The 21,951-nt window shown below is 46.5% G+C and overlaps 1 protein-coding gene across 1 annotated transcript in view; it reads left to right on the top strand.

The window, feature by feature from the left end:
- The window catches only part of ankfn1a (ankyrin repeat and fibronectin type III domain containing 1a), a gene marked incomplete at its 5' end in the record, with an annotated part of 75,496 nt that overhangs the window by 1,322 nt on the left and 52,223 nt on the right, over positions 1-21,951 (top strand). Inside the window, 6 exons of the mRNA XM_079293925.1 lie at positions 1,818-1,942; positions 3,901-4,028; positions 4,792-4,998; positions 7,062-7,249; positions 14,620-14,876; positions 21,065-21,102. Of these exons, the coding sequence (XP_079150051.1) occupies positions 1,818-1,942; positions 3,901-4,028; positions 4,792-4,998; positions 7,062-7,249; positions 14,620-14,876; positions 21,065-21,102 (943 nt within the window). The remainder of the gene's footprint in view (positions 1-1,817; positions 1,943-3,900; positions 4,029-4,791; positions 4,999-7,061; positions 7,250-14,619; positions 14,877-21,064; positions 21,103-21,951) is intronic.

Genomic DNA, 21,951 nt, shown 5'->3' with positions numbered 1-21,951 from the left:
CACTGGCCCGTCCCAGAAGGCGTTGTCTTCTGTCAGTGTGAGGTGAGATGTTGTAGTGAGAGGACCTGGGAAAAGGGGAGACTGCTAGGGCGCTGTCCCTTTCCTGTATCTCACTGTCTATTGTTCCTCCCTTATCTAAAGATGGCGGCCTATTCCTTGTGACGCAGTTAAATCAGTAATCTCCCTCTTGCTTCTCCCTTGCCCTAGCGTGTACTGTGTGTATTGCGTGAGTGGTTAATAAAGCTGCATATAAGCTAGTGGCTAATTAAAGCTGCATATAAGCTAGTTTTATCAATACTTACAGCTCACAAATAACTGTATAGTTTGTTTTTACAATAATTGACTGTAATTCTAGGATACAGTACAGAGACTGAGAATTGTACTTCATCTTCATGATCTTGCTGGTGAAAACATTGTCATGTTTGAATTATGAAAGTAAATAACTGTATGTTTTGATTACAGTAAGATGCTGTAATCTTTTGATATGTATATATATATTATAAATATCTTACTGCCAGTAATGTACTGTAAATGTACAGTGAAATGTTTTACAGTGTTCATATTAGTGAGTTTTTAATCAGGTTAGTTTGTACTCACATCTTCAATGAATTCATCTAAGAACTGCTCCAGCTCCGACTTGTCCATGACTGAATATTCCAGAAGTTTACAGAAGATATCAGAGCAAATAAACTGATATTTAACTCAAGTTATTATAAGTATATTCATATAAACGTTGTCTCTCTCTCACAGTAATGTTACCTTCACATCAATGATGACGTTCAAGCAGAAGAACACTGTTGCCAGGAGACAAAGATGGACATCACCTTGTTTATTTTCATAAACCTTGAGTCTGGTTTTGACTGATTATGTTTCGTTGAACTTCACATGTATTTGTGTACAATGAAGTTTGATTTATTCTTCTGTGTCTGGAGTTCCTTCCTGTTTAAAGGAGACATAAACTAGTGAGGACACAGCGACACCTGCTGGTGGAAAACGTTATCTCTGAGGAGCCATGAGCGAGGAGCCACGAGAACAGACTTCCAGGAAGTGTTTTAACGGCCGACACGCCCCCTCATTGTTCATCTGTCATGTGATTGGACGCTGCAGCCGATCGCACTGATGAGATTTAGTTCAACATGTAAACAGTGAAGACGGATCACAGATTAAACTCTAGTTTATATTTGATTAGGTTTCTGATTCAACATCTGGTTTAAATAAATGTTCATTGTAGTCTGAACAACAAAAGGACCACAAACAACTTTCTATATTTATTAGAAAGATTTGTGTTTTCATGATCTGATGTTTCCCTCAATAACTTTATTATGAATACAATTAAAGTGAGAGAGAGCTGAGAGACTAAACACTTTATATATATATATATCTCGCCCTCTATAGCGTCCTCTGTTGACCAGCCGCCACTGTATATGTGTAATCATAATAATGTGTTTAAAAAATACATTTCCTTCTCTTTCCTGCCATTTTTCTTTCCTTTCCTTTCCTTTCATTTCCTTTCCTTTCAAGTGAACCCTCCAGTGTAAACTAAAGACATACATCTTCTCCCCCTCCTGCAGAATACTACTCTAGTACACTCCCCTCTAGTCCTTGTCAGCAGAGACTAGGAGTCGTCTGGTTTGGGACCCTCCCCAGTGACTCGTCCCAGTTAATTGACTGGTTCCTCAGCCTCACACAGTATTGACGCGCGGCCCGGACTGGGCGTCAGTGCGGTGAGTGAAGCAGTGAAACGTGAGACTGACTCTCTGTGTATTTTGGGATGTTTGACGTGCAGCAGCACAAAGACACGTTACTAGTGTGAGCAGATGTTTCTGCTCTGGGAAAACAAGCAGAAGAAGAAGAAGAAGAAGAGGAGGAAGAAGAAGAGGAAGAAGAAGAGGAAGAAGAAGCGACGACATTAATTCTGCAGAAGAAGAAGGACTCAAAGACGGTAAACTTCTTCTGTGGTTTCACTCTGCAGAGACACATTTCTGACTGAAAACCGACGTTTTAAAGTACAAAGTAGTTCTAAATAGTCCGTTTACTGACATGGACTTTAGCTGGGAGTTGAACTGGGTTGTTAACTGGTTCTACTGGTGTGTCGCTGTCACCGGGTGTCTTCTGATGACAACACGAGCCACGTGTGGTCACATTTAATCACACCTCTTCTCTGTGTGCTCTAACATTCTGACATTTTGGGTAACTAGTCCAGTCAGTAATCATGAGCGCCTTCAAATTACTAACAAACGATTCAAATGTCAGTTATTATTGTTCCTGAACGCCTCACGCACAGTTTAACTGCAGCAGGAGTAACGTTACGTTAAAGTAACATACTTTAACGTTAACTAGCGGTTAACTAGCGGTGCGTTAAAGTAACATACTTTAACGTTAACTAGCGGTTAACTAGCGGTGCGTTAAAGTAACATACTTTAACGTTAACTAGCGGTTAACTAGCGGTATGTTAAAGTAACATACTTTAACTAACGTTAGCGGTTAACTAGCGGTACGTTAAAGTAACATACTTTAACGTTAACTAGCGGTTAACGAGCGGTGCGTTAAAGTAACATACTTTAACATTAACTAACGTTAGCGGTACGTTAAAGTAACATACTTTAACGTTAACTAGCGGTACGTTACAGTAACATACTTTAGTAACGTTACTTTAACGTTAAGGGTTAGGGTACTTTAAAGTAAGGTCATAGATGTAATAGCATTGCTTTAATGTTGCGTTACTTTAACGTTAACTAGGGGTACTTTAAACTAGCGGTACTTTAAAGTAACTTACCTGGGTTGAGATAACCAAATAACAAGTTGTTACCAGCTAGCGAACCACTTAACAATGTTATGAGTTAGTAAACTACTAACTAGCAATTTTACATGCTCGCCAACTAACAAGCTAACTAGCCAACTAACAAACAAGGTAATCCTGATAGGTAGCTTCAAACTAGCACACAAGCTAATGTTACCTGGAAGCTTATCGGCGAATCCTACCAGCTAACTAGGAACTAATTAATAAGCTAATGGTACTTCCAAGAAGAGCTATTTACCAACTAACTAACTAACAAGTTAATGTTACGTCTAGCAAATCAAATAACAAACTGATGTTACATGCTAACTACCAACTGATTAACAGGAAAATTCCAGCTAATCAGCTCTGTTAACTTACTATCTAACAAGCAAATGTTTCCAGCTAGTTATCAATTAACTTATACGTTGTTAACACAAGTTAGCTGCTGGCTAACTATCAGTGAGACTTGCTATGCTACTAGCCAGCCTGTTACTGGTTAAAATAACCTAACCATGAGTTAAACTGACCACTAACACCTGCACACTTGTAAGACATTTGATCTGTACTCCTCATAATGCTGCTGAATTAGTCACTGAACAGCTGTGTAATAATTAATTCAGCAAAACAACATGTATATATATATGCCGCCTTCCTCGTGTTTAGTGTGTCCACCTGTACCTGGAAAGTACAGACCATTTGTGTTCCACCTGTATGTTTGTGTTTAGCCTGTTAGCTGACCCCGTTAGCTGACCCCGTTAGCTGACCCCGTTAGCTGACCCGTTAGCTGACCCCGTTAGCTGACCCGTTAGCTGACCCGTTAGCTGACCCCGTTAGCTGACCCCGTTAGCTGACCCGTTAGCTGACCCCGTTAGCTGACCCCGTTAGCTGACCCCGTTAGCTGACCCGTTAGCTGACCCGTTAGCTGACCCCGTTAGCTGACCCCGTTAGCTGACCCCGTTAGCTGACCCCGTTAGCTGACCCGTTAGCTGACCCGTTAGCTGACCCCGTTAGCTGACCCCGTTAGCTGATCCGTTAGCTGACCCCCGTTAGCTGACCCCCGTTAGCTGACCCCGTTAGCTGACCCCGTTAGCTGACCGGTTCCCCTCTCTGATCCTCTGCAGATATGGCTGAAGATGTCCGTGGACTCTGATAACTCCTGTGTTTTGCTGTCATCGCGGGACTCCAGGACTTCCTGCGTCTTCCAAGCCGAAGACGAGAGCGATGAGCTCCCAGGAGCGGGAGAGGAGAGGTAACTGGCTCTTAGTGGTCAATTATGATTATGTTTTACTTCTTCTACTTTGTTCTTGATCTGTTTCCATGTTGTTCTCTCACATCAAAAGTCCTTGACGATGTATTTCATTCAATCAGCTTCTTACACAGCGGCTGGATCCTACACCGTGTCTTTGATTCTTTCCTGAGAGATTTCTGCATTTCTTTTTAAAGTTGAGATATGACGTTTTCAGGGTTTTACTCTTTCAATAACCAATGTTTTATTGGGGAACTTGTTTGACAGCTTAATCACCTTTTTAAGTTGACGCGTTGAACTTGTTAGAAAACGGTTCCGAACTTCCACATTGATTGCAGAGCAGCGTGATGCCTCATCAGCAGTCTTTGTGTCACCAGGTGAAAGTCCTCTGTTCTCTGCTGTAGCTCTGTGTTTGGTCTCCGCCTCCGATGTCTGAGGCTCACCAGCTGGTCTCTACCTGCGTCTGTCGGACGGATTAACTACGAGCTGGAGCTCCCTGTGAAGCTCTGTAGAGCACAATGAGCTGGTTGACCTCTGACCTGTGAGAGGAGCCTCAGGACTTGAAGAGCGATGGAACTTTAACTTGTTATTGCTCCTCCGCCCTGAAACAGCCTCCCAATAAAGAGTCCGATGCAAAATGAGTGCAGGTCTTCTAAATGAGGCTTTTGTGTCCTTTTTTTAAAGATATTGTCTCTTTTCCACCTTTCTGTTTGTCACAGTTTAAAGGAGTGTGATTCAAATACAGTGGTTTGATTTTGTGTCTCAGTGTTCTGGAGATGCTGAGCTACTCCAAGCTCTCCAACCTGGAGACATGGCTGTGCATGCCGTCCTCACTGCTGCTGCCCAGAGCCCTGGACTCCACCCGCACCTCCTCCTCTTCATCACATGCATCCAACTCCTCCTCCTCGTCCCCGGCCTCCAACTGCCGTCGCTCCTCCTGCAGCGATCCGGGAGCGACGGAGACACCACGCAGGTGGGTTGAGAGGTGTTTGAAGGAGTGAATATCTAACGCGACTGCAGGTCACCTGACAGCGATTCAGAGAGGCGTGATCGTGATGATGCACGATCAATCGAGCCTCTTGAGGCAGACAAGCAGCCGCTGAACCAACACGCTTTATTTATGTTTTATTGATCTACATTTACTAAATGTCATGCTCGTCCACAAACAAGGAGACAAAAGAAAGTCTGAAGTTCTTTTGTCTTTGTCACAGAGTTTAGTCTTTTACCTGCAGACATGTTTTTACTCATGTAAACTCATGTTTTCATTTAAAGTGCAAAGCAGACGATAACGCTGTTAAATAAATCTTAATAATGAATTTACGTTTAGCAATTTTGTTAAATTGATGAAATGGACTTTACTTGATAGACTTCAGTAGTTCAGTTCTATGAACTCTTGAGTGTGTTTGGATCTTAATCCGTCTGAACCAGGAACTCATTAAACATGTTTCACATTTACAACTAGTTCATCAGCTTCGCTCATTCATTCAGCCGAGAGGGCAACGTTGTGACTCGCTGTTCCTCCTGCAGCCTTTGAACACATCATGAACACATGAACCAGCTGCTCACTGTAGATATTGTTCCACGCGCATCAGATCGCTGGTTCGAATGTTTTCTGTGGACCGAATACAGGCGCCGATGTCTCCTTTAGACGGTGTTTAAGTAGCGACTCGGCTCCCTGACATCCTCTCTTCCTCTTCCTCCTCTTCCTCCTCAGTTGTTGTAGCTCATAAAGTATTTGTCCTTCTCCATGGTGATGGCAGTTATGTAGAGAGAGAGATAAGAGCCTGCAGGGAGCCCGGGGGGGGGGTCTTGCTAGAACCAGGAAGTGTGGTTATTATGAGTGTGGGGCTCTTTAGGAGGAAACTATTAGGAGTCTCAACGAGGAAAGAAGGAAAGTTTAGAGCTGTAACGAGGTCATTGTACATCAGGGCTGCACAGCTCAATGCAGGTTGTCGTCTAATTTGAATACATAAGAGCAGCAGCTGATTCTTCTGAACCTCTTTCCTGTCTTTTAATCTCCTTCCAGCTCTTTGCAGGCACCTCCTGTCACCAATATGACTGAAGCTCAGTCGATGAGGACCGCTGAGGTTCTCTTTCAGAAGAACAGACGTTTCTGATCTTTTTCTCCTCCAGGATGGAGATGTGTGAGGACCACGGCAGGTAGTTTGTGAGGCTGATTCTCAGGATGTTAAATCCTGCAGCAGGTCTGAAGGGATCTGGAGGCCGGCCATTAAATCTTTCATGGTAGAAAAGAGACATTTTACGAACAGTTCACAGACTCTGTAGAAGACCAAAGGACGCTTCATGTTCTAAACCAGCGCATCTCTTCATGTGTTCACCAGCATCCAGCTGCAGCGCTGCAGGTGCAACATGTTCTCGCATCAATAACACACAAAACAAACGGCACTTTAAAGCCTCGCTGTTACGCAGCCGAATCGTGTGGATGTTGACTTTTCCTACTGCAAGTAAATGCAACACTAGTCTCCTTTCATTTGACACAAAGACCTCCTGACTGACACACCGAGATATCTGAAGCACTACACACACACACACACAGTGAGGTAACACCCCTGTTGGTCTCTGAACACCTGAACAGACCTGGTCCTGCAGCACTGGACCTCTTCAGTCCCGTGTGACTGTTTCTGTTCGAATCCTCAAATATTTCATACTCTTAAAACTAAACAGTAAAATGGTGAAGAGCGGGTTGTTTCGTAAAGCCGGTCTCAGATGTGGAGTAGGACTCAGCTTATGGACCAGGTCTTGAGGAGGAGGAAGAGGGTCAGAGGGTCCTGGGGGAGCTACGTGGTCTCAGAGGACGGGTATCAGGACCACCGGACGTACGCGTGTCCACTTCCTCGGTGTCGGGTTCACGACTGAATTAAGCAGCTGAATTTGCTTCGACCAATCAGCAGCGTCTTAAAAAAACCAGTACGGTGAACATCTCCTCCCCCGTGATGACCCCCCCCCTCCCCTCTACGTGTTACATGTGACGACATCGAGACATTAAAAGTGTCCTCTGCTCTTTGATGTCTGCAGGTCATTGGAGAGCGACTCCCCCTTCCTCCCCCCTTCTCCGGGGGAGGAGATGCTGCTCCTCCCCCTCCTCTCCTCCACCCCCGTTGCAGCAGGAGGCTCCTCCCCCTTCTCCCCCCCCACCGGGGTCAGCGTCAGGAAGCGTCGGCGGCTCGCTGCCAGTCCTGGAGGACTCCACTGGAACTCTGCAGGTAAGAACGGACACACTGGACCAATCACAAACCAGCACCACACACCACCTGATCCACTCACCAGGGTGGACAAAATACCAGAAACACCTCTCGATCACAGCCAGGGTGGACAAAATACCAGAAACACCTCTCAATCACAGCCAGAGTGGACAAAATACCAGACACACCTCTCAATCACAGCCAGAGTGGACAAAATACCAGACACACCTCTCAATCACAGCCAGAGTGGACAAAATACCAGAAACACCTCTCAATCACAGCCAGAGTGGACAAAATACCAGAAACACCTCTCAATCACAGCCAGAGTGGACAAAATACCAGAAACACCTCTCAATCACAGCCAGAGTGGACAAAATACCAGAAACACCTCTCAATCACAGCCAGAGTGGACAAAATACCAGAAACACCTCTCAATCACAGCCAGAGTGGACACAATACCAGAAACACCTCTCAATCACAGCCAGAGTGGACAAAATACCAGAAACACCTCTCAATCACAGCCAGAGTGGACAAAATACCAGAAACAAGTTCACTGCTTGTTTCTGTGTTCTGGACTCTAGTCATGGACATCTCTACAGTGGATAGAGACGCCCCCAAAACCCGGTTCTATAAGAGTAAAACCCGTTGGTATCGATGTGGTCCAGAGTCCTCGGTTCTGCTATCGGTACTTTCTTAGTTCTGGAGCGAGACGTCCTCGTCTTAAACGTCCTCTCTGTCTCTTTGTCTCTCTGTCTCTGTCTGTCTTGCTGTCTCTTTGTCTCTGTCTGTCTTGCTGTCTCTTTGTCTCTGTCTCTTTGTCTCTATCTCTTTGTCTCTGTATCTTTGTCTCTGTCTGTGTCTCTCTGCCAATTTGTCTCTTTGTCTCTGTATCTTTGTCTCTCTGCCTCTTTGTCTCTGTATCGCTGTCTCTCTGTCTCTTTGTCTCTGTCTTTGTCTTTGTCTGTCTCTTTGTCTCTGTCTCATTGTCTCTTCGTGTCTTTGTCTCTCTAACTCTCTCTCACTCTCTGAGTGGCAGGACGTGTGCGGAGCTGCAGGAGCGGAGGTTTGAGAGCGATAATTAACGTGGTTTTCGACATTTTTCTTCGTTGGGTAATGTTGGGTATGATGGTGTAGTGGGGTGTGCAGGGTTCACGGGTTTTTTTTGCGTACTTTTATCGGTTTTTTGGGTCTTTTTTTTGAGCGGAGTGCAGCCGGGCAGCAGGTGCTGTCGGCGTGCTAACCGCTAGCATGCGCCTGACGGAGCTAACCAGAGAACACGGCGTGAAGATTCCGCCGCTGTTCGGGTATTCCGTGGAGGAGCTCAGTCTGGCAGTGGGTGAGATTGTCGGGCACAGCCACGTGAAGTCCGCAGCGCGGATGAACAGCGCTGTGGTCATTTTTCTGGACAGTATCGAACTTGCGGAAGTGGTGTTGATAAACGGGATCTCCATCGGGGAGCACTTCCTGCCCACGTATGCTCTGGCATCACCGGAGGTGCAAGTCACTGTGTCCAACGTGCCGCCATTCATAAAGAGCGAGGCCATCGTCAAAGAGCTGTCCAAACATGGGAAGGTGGTGTCTACGGTTCGGAGGGTGTCCTCTGGGTTTCAGTCTCCGCTGTTGCAGCACGTGGTGTCTCACAGGAGACATGTCTTCATGATCCCCAGCGACAGGAGCAGAGTGGTTAACCTCAGCTTCAAGATCACAGTGGACGACTTTGACTACGTCATCTTTGCAAAGACGAACGATTTTAAATGTTACAGCTGTGGGAGAGTCGGACATATGAGCAGAGTTTGTCCTGGGGAACAAGGCTCAAACAAAGACCAGAACCAGAGAGGTACTGAGGGCAGAGGGGACAAGCAGGACGGACAAGAGGGAACAAGTGGAGCACAGGCGGCGAGGGAGGAGGAGACGGGTGGGGCTCAGGTAGTGAGAGTGGAGGAGGCAGGTGGGGCTCAGGAGGTGAGGGGGGAGGTGACGGGTGGGGCTCAGGAGGTGAGAGTGGAGGTGACAGGTGGGGCTCAGGAGGGGAGGGTGGAGAAGACGGGTGGGGCTCAGGAGGTGAGGGGGGAGGAGACGGGTGGGGCTCAGGAGGGGAGAGTGGAGGTGACGGGTGGGGCTCAGGAGGTGAGGGGGGAGGTGACGGGTGGGGCTCAGGAGGGGAGGGTGGAGGTGACGGGTGGGGCTCAGGAGGGGAGGGTGGAGAAGACGGGTGGGGCTCAGGAGGTGAGGGGGGAGGAGACGGGTGGGGCTCAGGAGGGGAGAGTGGAGGTGACGGGTGGGGCTCAGGAGGGGAGGGTGGAGAAGACGGGTGGGGCTCAGGAGGGGAGAGTGGAGGTGACGGGTGGGGCTCAGGAGGGGAGGGTGGAGGTGACGGGTGGGGCTCAGGAGGGGAGGGTGGAGAAGACGGGTGGGGCTCAGGAGGTGAGGGGGGAGGAGACGGGTGGGGCTCAGGAGGGGAGAGTGGAGGTGACGGGTGGGGCTCAGGAGGGGAGGGTGGAGAAGACGGGTGGGGCTCAGGAGGGGAGAGTGGAGGTGACGGGTGGGGCTCAGGAGGTGAGGGGGGAGGAGACGGGTGGGGCTCAGGAGGGGAGAGTGGAGGTGAAGGGTGGGGCTCAGGAGGTGAGAGTGGAGGTGACAGGTGGGGCTCAGGAGGTGAGGGGGGAGGTGACGGGTGGGGCTCAGGAGGGGAGGGTGGAGGTGACGGGTGGGGCTCAGGAGGGGAGGGTGGAGAAGACGGGTGGGGCTCAGGAGGGGAGAGTGGAGGTGACGGGTGGGGCTCAGGAGGTGAGGGGGGAGGAGACGGGTGGGGCTCAGGAGGGGAGAGTGGAGGTGAAGGGTGGGGCTCAGGAGGTGAGAGTGGAGGTGACAGGTGGGGTACAGCAGGTGAGGGAGAGTACTGGAGGACAGGTGGAGGCAGGTAGGGAGGTGGCCATGGAGGCAGACGAGGAGCAGCTCAAGGCCCCTCAGCTGAAGAGGAAACAGGGAAGAGACAGAGGAAGCTCACAGGCGAAGAAAGTGGCAACTACAGACAGTGGAGGAGCAGCCGAGTGTGAGTCCAGGCTGGAAGAGGACCCTGAGTCCGGTTGGGAGGACTCTGAGCCCAGTCAGGAGGAGAACTCTGCTGTAAACAGTGAGCCCTCTACACACGGTGCTGGCAGCTCTCGGGGCTCTGGAGGCTACAGCGTGGAGGAGATACAGGAGTTTCTGAGGAGGAGTAAGAATGTGAGAAAAGTCAGAGTGGAGGACTACCTCTCGGACAAGGAGCAGCTCTCCAGCTCTGCCAGGTCTCACATGAGGTGCAAGGACAGAGGAGGTCTCACGAAGCAGGAAGGATACAGACTAAAGAAAATAGTTCACAAAGTGAACAAAGAACTGGACAAACAGGGCGCTAAGTGAGAGTCAGATCTCAGCCTGCAGACGATTAAAGACACGTTTATGTTTGATGGACCGTATTTGTTGAACAGTTTTTACAGAACTCTGTAAATGGAACTTAACACAAACAAATAAAGATATATTAAACCTCTCTGTCGCTCTGTCTCTGTCTCTGTCTCTCTGTCTTTGTCTCTGTCTCTCTGTCTCTTTGTCTCTCTGTCTCTTTGTCTCTCTGTCTCTCTGTCTTTGTCTCTCTGTCTCTCTGTCGCTCTGTCTCTTTGTCTCTCTGTCTCTTTCTCTCTGTCTTTGTCTCTCTGTCTCTCTGTCTTTGTCTCTCTGTCTTTGTCTCTGTGTCTCTGTCTCTGTCTCTTTGTCTTTGTCTCTTTGTCTCTCTGTCTCTTTGTCTCTCGGTCTCTCTGTCTCTTTGTCTCTCTGTCTCTTTCTCTCTGTCTTTGTCTCTCTGTCTTTGTCTCTCGGTCTCTTTGTCTCTTTGTCTCTCGGTGTCTCTGTCTCTCTGTCTTTGTCTCTCTGTCTTTGTGTCTCTGTCTCTTTGTCTCTCGGTCTCTTTGTCTTTGTCTCTTTGTCTCTCGGTCTCTCTGTCTCTCTGTCTCTCTGTCTCTTTGTCTCTCTGTCTCTTTGTCTCTCTGTCTCTGTCTCTTTGTCTCTCGGTGTCTCTGTCTCTGTCTTTGTCTCTCTTTCTCTCTGTCTCTTTGTCTCTCGGTCTCTGTCTCTTTGTCTCTGTCTCTTTGTCTCATTGTCTCTCTGTCTCTTTGTCTCTCTGTCTCTCTGTCTCTTTGTCTCTCAGTCTCTCTGTCGCTTTGTCTCTGTCTCTTTGTCTCTGTCTCTCGGTCTCTCTGTCTTTGTCTCTCTGTCTCTCTGTCTTTGTCTCTCTGTCTTTGTCTCTTTGTCTCTTTGTCTCTCTGTCTCTGTCTCTTTGTCTCTCGGTCTCTCTGTCTCTTTGTCTCTGTCTCTTTGTCTCTGTCTCTTTGTCTCTCGGCCTCTGTCTCTTTGTCTCTCTGTCTCTTTGTCTCTGTCTTTGTCTCTGTCTCTCTGTCTCTTTGTCTCTTTGTCTCTCTGTCTCTTTGTCTCTCGGTGTCTCTGTCTCTCTGTCTCTGTCTCTTTGTCTCTCGGTCTCTCGGTCTCTCTGTCTCTCTGTCTCACTTAGATAGTTGTTGAGCTGCGAATGTATTTTTAAGGAGTTTAAAACTCTTTGTTTACATGAAATAGTAGTAAATGTGAATCTTTTCTGAGTTATTGTTTCTCAGAAAGAAGCAATGAGAGTGTAGATCAGAGTACTGGTGCTGATACCAGTCTAACAGTGGCTGAGTGGCTTTTTACCATTCAAACTGCTTTTTAAACGTTCTCCATTCGTTCTGTTGTTCTTTCACTGATGATTCTGGGAACCGAACACTTCACAGGTTCTTCAAAGCTACGGTTCCTGTTGTGAAAGATCTTCTGCCGGGAGAAGAGACTAAATTAAGACTAGAGACGAGATTAATATCAAAGCTCAGAGGACCCAAACAGGACGCTGTGGACGTGTTTATTCTGCTTCCTGTTCTTTAGCTCCACCCTTCTGGAGAATGATAACGAGCTTCCTGTAGAGCAGATTAGGCTCCTGGTCTTCAGAGGCTCTGCTCTGGTCTTTAGAGAAACCTCTCGTCCCCCTTTGAAGCAGAGCCGGGTCCATTTAGGACGACTCGTCACAGACGAAGTGTCCATGAAGACATTTGGTTTGTTGTTCTTTCATTTCATTTGTTGCCGGCTGCCTGCAGAGTGTTGAAACATCCTGTCAGTGAAACGTCTCAGGACAGAAACACCACTTCAGCGCTTTCATGTGACCTCTGGACTTCTTCTTCTGGTCCACATGTGGTCTCACAGCTTGAGAGACCAGAGAGACTAGACTCTCGTCTCTCTGGTCACTAGAGAGATCTGGGCCCCGTTCCACGTGCGTGTCTAACAGAGTCAGCCGGATACTTTTCAGGATAAGATGACGCAGATCAGGCTTTTCGGTTCCACGAAGCAAGTTCGGCAAAATCACCATGGCAACACATCCAAAAGCTTGAACCTGCTCCAGCGCAGGCTAACTGAAGGTAGCTGGATAAACTGCCACTCCCCCGGAAAACATGGCCGCTCCCGTCACATACGGTAGTCTGATGCGCTTGCGCATATACTGGGGGTTATACGGGAGTTGATGAAATGCATGTAAAGTGAGACACACGTGATCCTTAAAGCAGCGGAGCAAACTAAGAAGCCTCTGTTGCATTAATGTGCAGCTCCCTTCCTCAGAGATCCACTGATGAAGGAGGATATTAGTTAGATGAGCGTTTTATAGGGAGAGACTTCTTCCACATCGCCAAGATCCGTCATCACATCACGATGACTTCCTGTACGAGCGCTGTCCATTCTGCCCACAAGGAATCATTTCTTTCCAGAGCTTCTGGAGCAGACATTGAACACCACACTGCCTGTCCCACAGACTGGATGCAGCCTTGAGCTGTTGTGCGAGTGCTGCGTTGTTGTAGTGTCGGCGATGCGGAGAACATGGGGAAAGCCGCTGCATGCCGCGCTGTTGGTCCAGTTGATTTGGCGCTTAATAAACTTATGGATGTGTTCATCACGTCACCATGGCACATATTGTGCTGACTCAGCATTCTGAGTCATGTGTGTGTGCTTAGTGTGTACTTGCTGTCATGTCCTCTTGATGGCTGGTTGCATACATGAGGTTAAAGCACTCATAATGATATGAGTGTTATTAGTACAGCAGCACATCATTACTGTAGAACATGATGAAGGTGGATCATGATGAGAACACAGAGAATCTCACACTATTGATCTTCACTGCTTCAGTTGATTGAATGTCTGATGATGAATAACACACACACACATATTCACACTGCTAGTTCTACATGTGATCTACACACACATGTACACACACACATCAGTACATGATGCATGAGGCATACAGCACACATGTCCTCATGTTAATGAGTGTCATTGGATCCTCGTTGGGCTTGTTTTTATTATTATTCTGAGAGTTGAGATCATTATTGTCGCTGTAGATCTCATTGGATGATGCATCATGAAGTCTACGACGCGCAATCATCCTGATCCGGATCGTCTGGGTCGCATTAACGAGGCTGTTTGAGAGGATCAGCCTCGGAGAACCAGAGATAGCCTGACTTCAATCATCTCCTTCATTTAGGCTGCTGAAGGACATTTGATGGACTTTGTGAACCACGGACCAGGAAATGGACCTGGTCTAGTGGATCTGCTGGTCTCGTCTTTGTGGTTTGTTTGATGACGTCTTCTCTTTGAGAATCAGTCTGGATGTTTGTCTCACATTGTCCACCAGAGGGAGACATTACTCTGAGAGAGAGAGAGAGAGAGAGAGAGGCTGCAAGGGAGTTACCCACAATTCATAGCAATGTGACGTTAAGCATGGGAACATGAAATCAGAGACGTTATTCATCAAACGTTTCTTTTGACAAGTTATTGTATAATCACGTCTCATGTTGTCTGCAGACGTTTAAATCAGTGAGTAACAGCATGTTCTCCAACATGGAACAGCAGACGTCATTGAGTCTCTGAGGGTTCTACTCAAACACTTTGTGCAAGTTTGGGAATGTGTCCTTTCAAAATAAAAGCTCAGAGTAGCTGCAGTATAAACACATCCAGGGAGCCGAGCCTCCTCCTGCAGTTTTAATGCAGCCTGACACCTGATCACACACACACACACACACACACACACACACACACACACACACACACACACACAGTGAATGGAGACATGAAACCAGCAGGAGCAGTTGGAGGTTCCAGTCGTCCGTCTCTCCGACCTGCTTTCATCTTTTCATCTTTAAATTTAAACTGACACGAGAGTTTAACCTTTGAATTCATTATTTATGAAAGAAGCCGAGAAAAGAATGTCCTCAAGGGGCGTGCGTGCGTGTGTGTGTGTGTGTGTGTGTGTGTGTGTGTACAGTAACAGCAGGGTGTCTCTGGTTTCTCTTGTCCAGGTTCGGTGCAACGTGACTTCTGGTCACCTGATCCGTCTCCTGTGTCGGGGGGGAACCCGACAGCAGCAGCAGGAGGAGGGAGGAGCCTCCCCCTCGCCGAAGGAGGCGGGGCGGCGTGGGCCGGCGACCGGGGGGGCGTCCTGAGGAAGACGGTGTCGGTTGACGACCGACTGCTGCAGCCGGCGGGCCGAGAGCAGCCTCACCTGAGACTGCTGAGTGGACTGGAGAGAGGCCGGAAGAAGATCCACAACCTCCATGTGAGTTCATTATCTCACCTTTATAACATCAATATCTGGTGTTTGTGTTCGATAGATGACTGAACTCAACAACAACATGAGAGGACTCGGGACGTTTCGCCATCTTTGTCCAAATATCGCCGTTAAAAAGCATGAAAGCCGTTCTGGGCTCAGAAGCGTCGACTGTTTATTCCAGGTCTACGTGGTCACCTGTTGCTTTGTTGTTGTTCTGAAGCTTCTCGTTCAGCATTTAGGCCGCCGCCATCTTGGTTTTAGTCCATTAGCGTCTTGGTTTTGGCCTTTGACCTCTTTGTTTGTGTCCGTCGCCATCTTGGTTAGATACCGGTGCTTAAGGCTTTTATTGTGGAGCAAGTGAATAATAGTGAGGAGTACGACACGACGTCCTGGTACAACCGTGAGTTACTGAATACAGAGGAGCTGACTCCTCCCACTTCAAAGGTCTTCATCGGCCTTCATCGGAGTAATGAGCTGTGGGTGTGAGCTTTTATTCGGGTTGAAGTGCTCGTCCTTTACTCATACTGCAGCTTGTTTCAGCATCTTTCACCTCGTTGTGTTGTGTTCACCGCTTTGCACTCGGTGTGGATGTGAGCTGAAGGATGTGAACAGCTTATTGATCAGATCATGATCAGCTGATGCCGTCCTTCATGTCTGAGTCATAGTTCTTTAACATCCTGACGTAAGGATCCTCAATGAGCTTCATGCAGCTCCTGAACACACTGAATCACATGCTGAACACATGTCGGAGGGTAACTGTTGATCCTCAGAGTCTCAGTCTGAACCTCATGGAGGTCTGTGCTCTGCAGTACATTGTGTGTGGTGATAAATGCGTCACGTGGTCTGACCTGGGATCCAGACTGTGACTGTGAGCCGGATCACAGACCTGATCAGGACCCTTGATCCTGATCATCATCCAGAGAGTCCACTGAAACACATGAGGGACAAGACCCAGTGTTAACTCATTCAATCCTCTTCATGTCCACAAAGGAGCAGAGGAGGAGGTTCTGTGTTGTCTCTGACTTTCTGCTCTATCGTCTCAGTAAATATCAGATTTCCAGGCAACACAAGCAGCCAAGAGACAGAAACATGCTGCTGTGTTTGTCCTTCATCAGGACCTCCATGGAAAAATACTCTCTCCTCCTCCTCTCCTCCCTACACCTCCTCTCACAAGCAGCTAGGAGACAGAAACATCCTGCTTTTGTCCCTCATCACCACGGAAAAATACTCTCTCCTCATCTCCTCTCTCCTCATCTCCTCTCCTCCTCATCTCCTCTCCTCATATATATGTGTATATATACACACACACACGTGTGTGTGTGTGTGTGTGTGTGTGTGTGTGTGTGTGTGTGTGTGTGTGTGTGTGTGTGTGTGTGTGTGTGTGTGTGTGTGTGTGTGTGTGTGTGTGTGTGTGTGTGTGTGTGTGTGTGTGTGTGTGTGTAGAAAAATATGTGTATGTATATATATGCGTCTGGTTTCATGTTGACAGTCGTGGATGGAGATAATGTGCTCTGGTTCTCCGTCCGTCTGTTCTTTTTATGCTAATTATGCTAATTCCACACCACCAATTGGAGGGAGCTGTGTACTGACTCCTGATTGGCTGGCGGAGGGATAGGTCTGTGAGGCGGTTCTTCAGCTCCTCTTCCTGTTTGAAGCTTCAGAAGCTGGACTTCAGGGTTTAAACGCTCAGTTTGAACATTTTAAAAACGTCTGTGACTTGATCTGCACATATGAGGAGGTGGAACCATCGAACCATGAATTATTGATCCAAATGCTGCTGGAATATTGATGTGTTGATTAATGACAGGCCGGATTAGTGTGTCCTGTTTACAGTCAGAGTATTAAGGAGCCTCATCACATCAAACTAGTCCCTCTGAACCGCCATCAATGCAGCCGGCCGTCTCACTGAAGCCTCATCCCCGTAAAACACCTCCAGCTGAGGAGAGCGAGTCCACAACTACTTCTTTCTCATGAAGGTTCCTAAATAACTTGAAGTATCTAAGTGCTGAGGAAAGTCCTTCAATGCTTCCTTTCCTATCTCCTTTACCAAAGGAAAGGAGATAAGGCGACCCACAATGCCTTGCAGCGTTGCCCCACCATGAAAACCAACAATATGTTTAACTCACACAGCTTTAATAATTATCTTCATATCTCATGCTGATGAATGTTAATAGACGGTGACATTCATTTAGTTTTCTTTGTATTTATTTACTTCTAACATTTTAAGTAAAAATATAAAGAATACAAAATAAAAACAGTACATTTTCACAGTTTCATTGATGTTGAATGAGTGAATATCGTCTGAACGTCTCGTCGTCTGTCAGGTTTTCATAGAAGAAGAAACCCGCGTCTGTCTTTGTACATTCAGCAGGTTCATCAAGCACTCACCTTCAACTTTGACCCTCCAGCTCTTATATCCTGTCTGTCCTCTTCCGCCATGCAAAGCATTGTGGGTCAGAAAAGCATTCCGGCTTTCATTTGACAAACTAAACCTTGAGATAGATTTGATGTTCTGGTGATGTGCTCATGAGGTTCTGGTGAGGTTCTGGTGATGTTCTCATGAGGTTCTGGTGATGTTCTCATGATGTTCTCGTGAGGTTCTGCTGATGTTCTGGTGATGTTCTCATTAGGTTCTCGTGAGGTTCTCATTAGGTTCTGGTGATGTTCTCATGAGGTTCTGCTGATGTTCTGGTGATGTTCTCATTAGGTTCTCATGATGTTCTATTGATGTTCTCATGAGGTTCTCATGAGGTTCTGGTGATGTTCTCATGAGTTTCTGGTGATGTTCTCATGAGGTTCTGGTGATGTTCTGGTGATGTTCTCATGAGGTTCTGGTGATGTTCTCATGATGTTGTCTTGATGTTCTGGTGACGTTCTCATGATGTTCTCGTGATGTTCTCATTAGGTTATCATGAGGTTCTGGTGATGTTCTCATGAGGTTCTCTTGATGTTCTGGTGATGTTCTAGTGATGTTCTCATGAGGTTCTGGTGATGTTCTCATGATGTTCTGGTGAGGTTCTCATTAGGTTCTCGTGATGTTCTCATGAGGTTCTGCTGATGTTCTGGTGATGTTCTCGTGATGTTCTATTGATGTTCTCATGAGGTTCTGGTGATGTTCTCATGGGTTTCTGGTGATGTTCTCGTGATGTTCTCTTGATGTTCTCATGAGGTTCTGGTGATGTTCTCATGATGTTGTCTTGATGTTCTGGTGACGTTCTCATGATGTTCTCGTGATGTTCTCATTAGGTTCTGGTGATGTTCTCATGAGGTTCTCTTGATGTTCTGGTGATGTTCTCGTGATGTTCTGGTGATGTTCTCATGATGTTCTGGTGATGTTCTCATGAGGTTCTGGTGATGTTCTCATTAGGTTCTGGTGATGTTCTCATGATGTTCTGGTGAGGTTCTCATTAGGTTCTCGTGATGTTCTCATGAGGTTCTGCTGATGTTCTGGTGATGTTCTCGTGATGTTCTATTGATGTTCTCATGAGGTTCTGGTGATGTTCTCATGGGTTTCTGGTGATGTTCTCGTGATGTTCTCTTGATGTTCTCATGAGGTTCTGGTGATGTTCTCATGATGTTGTCTTGAGGTTCTGGTGATGTTCTCATGAGGTTCTCTTGATGTTCTGGTGATGTACGGCTGCATGTAAACAGCGATATTAGTGTAATGTTTCATTATTCATGTAAACCGCTCAGTAGGAATCTTATCTTTTTAAATCTTTTTTTAGTTTAAGTTCTGCTCGGCTCCTTTGTTTGAATTCAGCGCTCCACTTTATGAACATATTAATAATATCAATTCATATTTAGTGAATCCAGTTTACGCTGAATGTCTTGATCTCTCTCTCACACACACGCGCACGCACACACACACGCACCTACTCCAGCCAATCAGCCGTCAGTATTGATAGAAGTTGTCTCCGGGCTGAGAGGACGTCCTCTGACATTAAAGGGCCGGCGTAGTCTCATCAGATGTCTTGACATTCACAGAAATGCCATCAGAGAGAGAGAGGAAGTGAGACGTAGTCCGTTCCTCTTCAGGTCAGCGTGTCTCTCTTTGAGGTCCTGATAACCCACATGGACACACACACATCACACATGTTATACAGCACAAAGGACTTCATATGTACATTAAAATACTAAAACGGTGAACCTTTGACCGTTTAAGTTAAACCAGTGTTTATGATACAGTAAGAAGATATGATACAATAAGACGATACAATGCAATGAGAAGATACGATGCAATGAGAAGATACGATACAATGAGAAGATACGATACAATGAGACATACGATGCAATGAGAAGATACGATAGTGTGATACGATACAATGAGACGATACGATACAATGAGAAGATACGATGCAATGAGACGATACGATGCAATGAGACGATACGATGCAATGAGACGATACGATGCAATGAGACGATACGATACAACGAGAAGATACGATGCAACGAGACGATACGATGCAACGAGACGATACGATGCAACGAGACGATACGATGCAACGAGACGATACGATGCAACGAGACGATACGATGCAACGAGACGATACGATGCAACGAGACGATACGATGCAACGAGACGATACGATGCAACGAGAAGATACGATGCAACGAGAAGATACGATGCAACGAGAAGATACGATGCAACGATACGATGCAACGAGACGATACGATGCAACGAGACGATACGATGCAACGAGACGATACGATGCAACGAGACGATACGATGCAACGAGACGATACGATGCAACGAGACGATACGATGCAACGAGACGATACGATGCAACGAGAAGATACGATGCAACGAGACGATACGATGCAACGAGACGATACGATGCAACGAGACGATACGATGCAACGAGACGATACGATGCAACGAGACGATACGATGCAACGAGACGATACGATGCAACGAGAAGATACGATGCAACGAGAAGATACTAGAAGATGAGATGCGATTTAACCAAAGATTACGAGGAAAGAAGCCAGACGACGCCGATAAATGCAGAGATGTTGGTGAGCAGAAGAATGGCCATAGTTATGAGGGGGGGGCCTCTGAGACCTCAATGAGCAGACATCCATCTTCCCTTCCTCCCAGTCTTCAGTTGTCAAGGCGACAGAGTATTTTCGCCCCACGCTGTCTGAACCCTGCCGTCCTTCCATCGACTCGATCCCAGAATCCTTCACTCAAGACAGCCATGGGACAAATCGCTGGTTCCTTCATCTTCCTCCTCCTCCCACACACTCTTCATCTTTACCCAGCAGGTTTTATTCACTGCAGCTTTAACCTCACTCATATCTAGTGTCTCGCCGCGGGAACACGCCGCTTCAGGCTTCCACTCGTTTACATGTTGTTGATTTTATAAAGACGTTGTTTTTACATCCAGTCGTTCGGTTTCTGTGTTTTGCCTGAAGACATTTCCATGTAAATGCTTTCTTCTTATGTCTTTAATATTTTAAAGACGTTTTCATCATGTGAAATAAGCCAAGAAATGCTTTCATTATTTCATTACCCATTGTGGGTCTAACAGATGACACTACCGTCATCAACCAGATACAAACAACAACACGACTTCATGGAGAGAAGACATCTGGACCTCAGAGAACAACCTGCTGACACACATGAGACGTTCAGGGTCCAGGAGAGCTCTACATCGGTGGATTACAAGCATCAGAATATCACTGGTCCTCATCTACTGAGCTTCAGTCTTATTGGTGACAAGAGGTGCCTGCAAAGAGCTGAATGGAGATTAAAACTACAGACAGTAATCTGCATTAACCTCGTATCTCCTCAGCAACCTTTTGACAATATGAGGACAAATATAAACATCAAGTGGGTGTTTTTTCAACGGATCAGAAAACTATTGAGTCGGATCAAATCACGGCTTTGAGTCACTTTTTTTTAATTTGCCACTGATTGTCGATGAGTCAAATGAACCGATACAGTTTAGTTTTGTTGAAGCAGCTCGTTGTAAATCTATATGTCAGCGCTGGTTCCCAGTGTGAATGGACCAACACCTGCCTGCATCTCTGATATCTGAGTTCAACCGTTTCCTTCCTTCTGAACACTGATTGTGTATTTTTGGTGGGACTTGAATGTGTTCACCAGAGAACAGCGGTGGTGTAATATGCGTTTAGTGCTGCATGATGCTGTATAGAAAGTGATGATTGTCCTCCTCTGTGTCTCCTCCCAGAGTCTGGGAACCACCAGCAGATACGACACCAGGAAGAAGTAAGTCTTTCTTTCTACCATCATCATCATCCTCAGTTGGTTTCTCTGGTTCTTCGTCTTCATCGTCTGAAGTCAAGTGTTTTCTGCTTTTTGCTGCTGAAATGTTTAAATATTTCCAATAAGTCCTGATATTCTGCCTGAGGGGAAAAGGTTTCTGAGAGAACCTCATCATATCAGAGTGCTTATTGTTTTTCCATCTTCATTCAGTGGAATTGAATATAAAGCGAATATTTTTAGCTGAAGAAAGAAAACTGCAGTTTTTTCAACCGTAAACCGTCGGATCGGTTAGTTTCTTTGAGCTCCAGGTGAGAGAGGAGGAGCTCCACCTGTTTGAGCTTCTGGACCAGCAGACAGCAGCTTTACAGCTTCACTGTCACTTTATGAAGAAAAGGGAGGAAGTCGTCTCTAAACGTCAACAAAACGTATGTTTCAGTGATGATTCTCAGGTTTTATAGGAAATAATCACAGACTGTTTATAAGAAGTGGACGTAGTCGTCATGAGGTCACCCATTAGTTTATGGACTGATGTTTTAAAGCCTTCAGTTCAGCATTTTGTCCGTCGCCATCTTGTTTTTTTGCAACCAGTGAACAGGAAGTGACCATACATGGACTGAGGAGGAGTGATGTAGAGACGCCGTATACGTCTCTGGTACCTGTCAATCACTGTGTAGCCCCGCCCTAAAGAATACTTGAAACTAGAGATTGTGGGAATTACCCACAATTCATAGCAATGTGACGTTACAACACGGGTTTACCACGTTAAAAAAAAGGTAAACAAAGAGGACGAAATGTGTGAGGTCAGCCTGAAATATAAAATTTACACAAACATACAAACGCATGAAATTTATT

Source organism: Melanostigma gelatinosum (genome assembly GCF_949748355.1).
Source record: "Melanostigma gelatinosum genome assembly, chromosome: 21".
Lineage (NCBI taxonomy): Eukaryota > Metazoa > Chordata > Actinopteri > Perciformes > Zoarcidae > Melanostigma > Melanostigma gelatinosum.
Note: the sequence above shows the minus strand (reverse complement) of the source record. Positions and strands in the feature narration are given on the sequence as shown.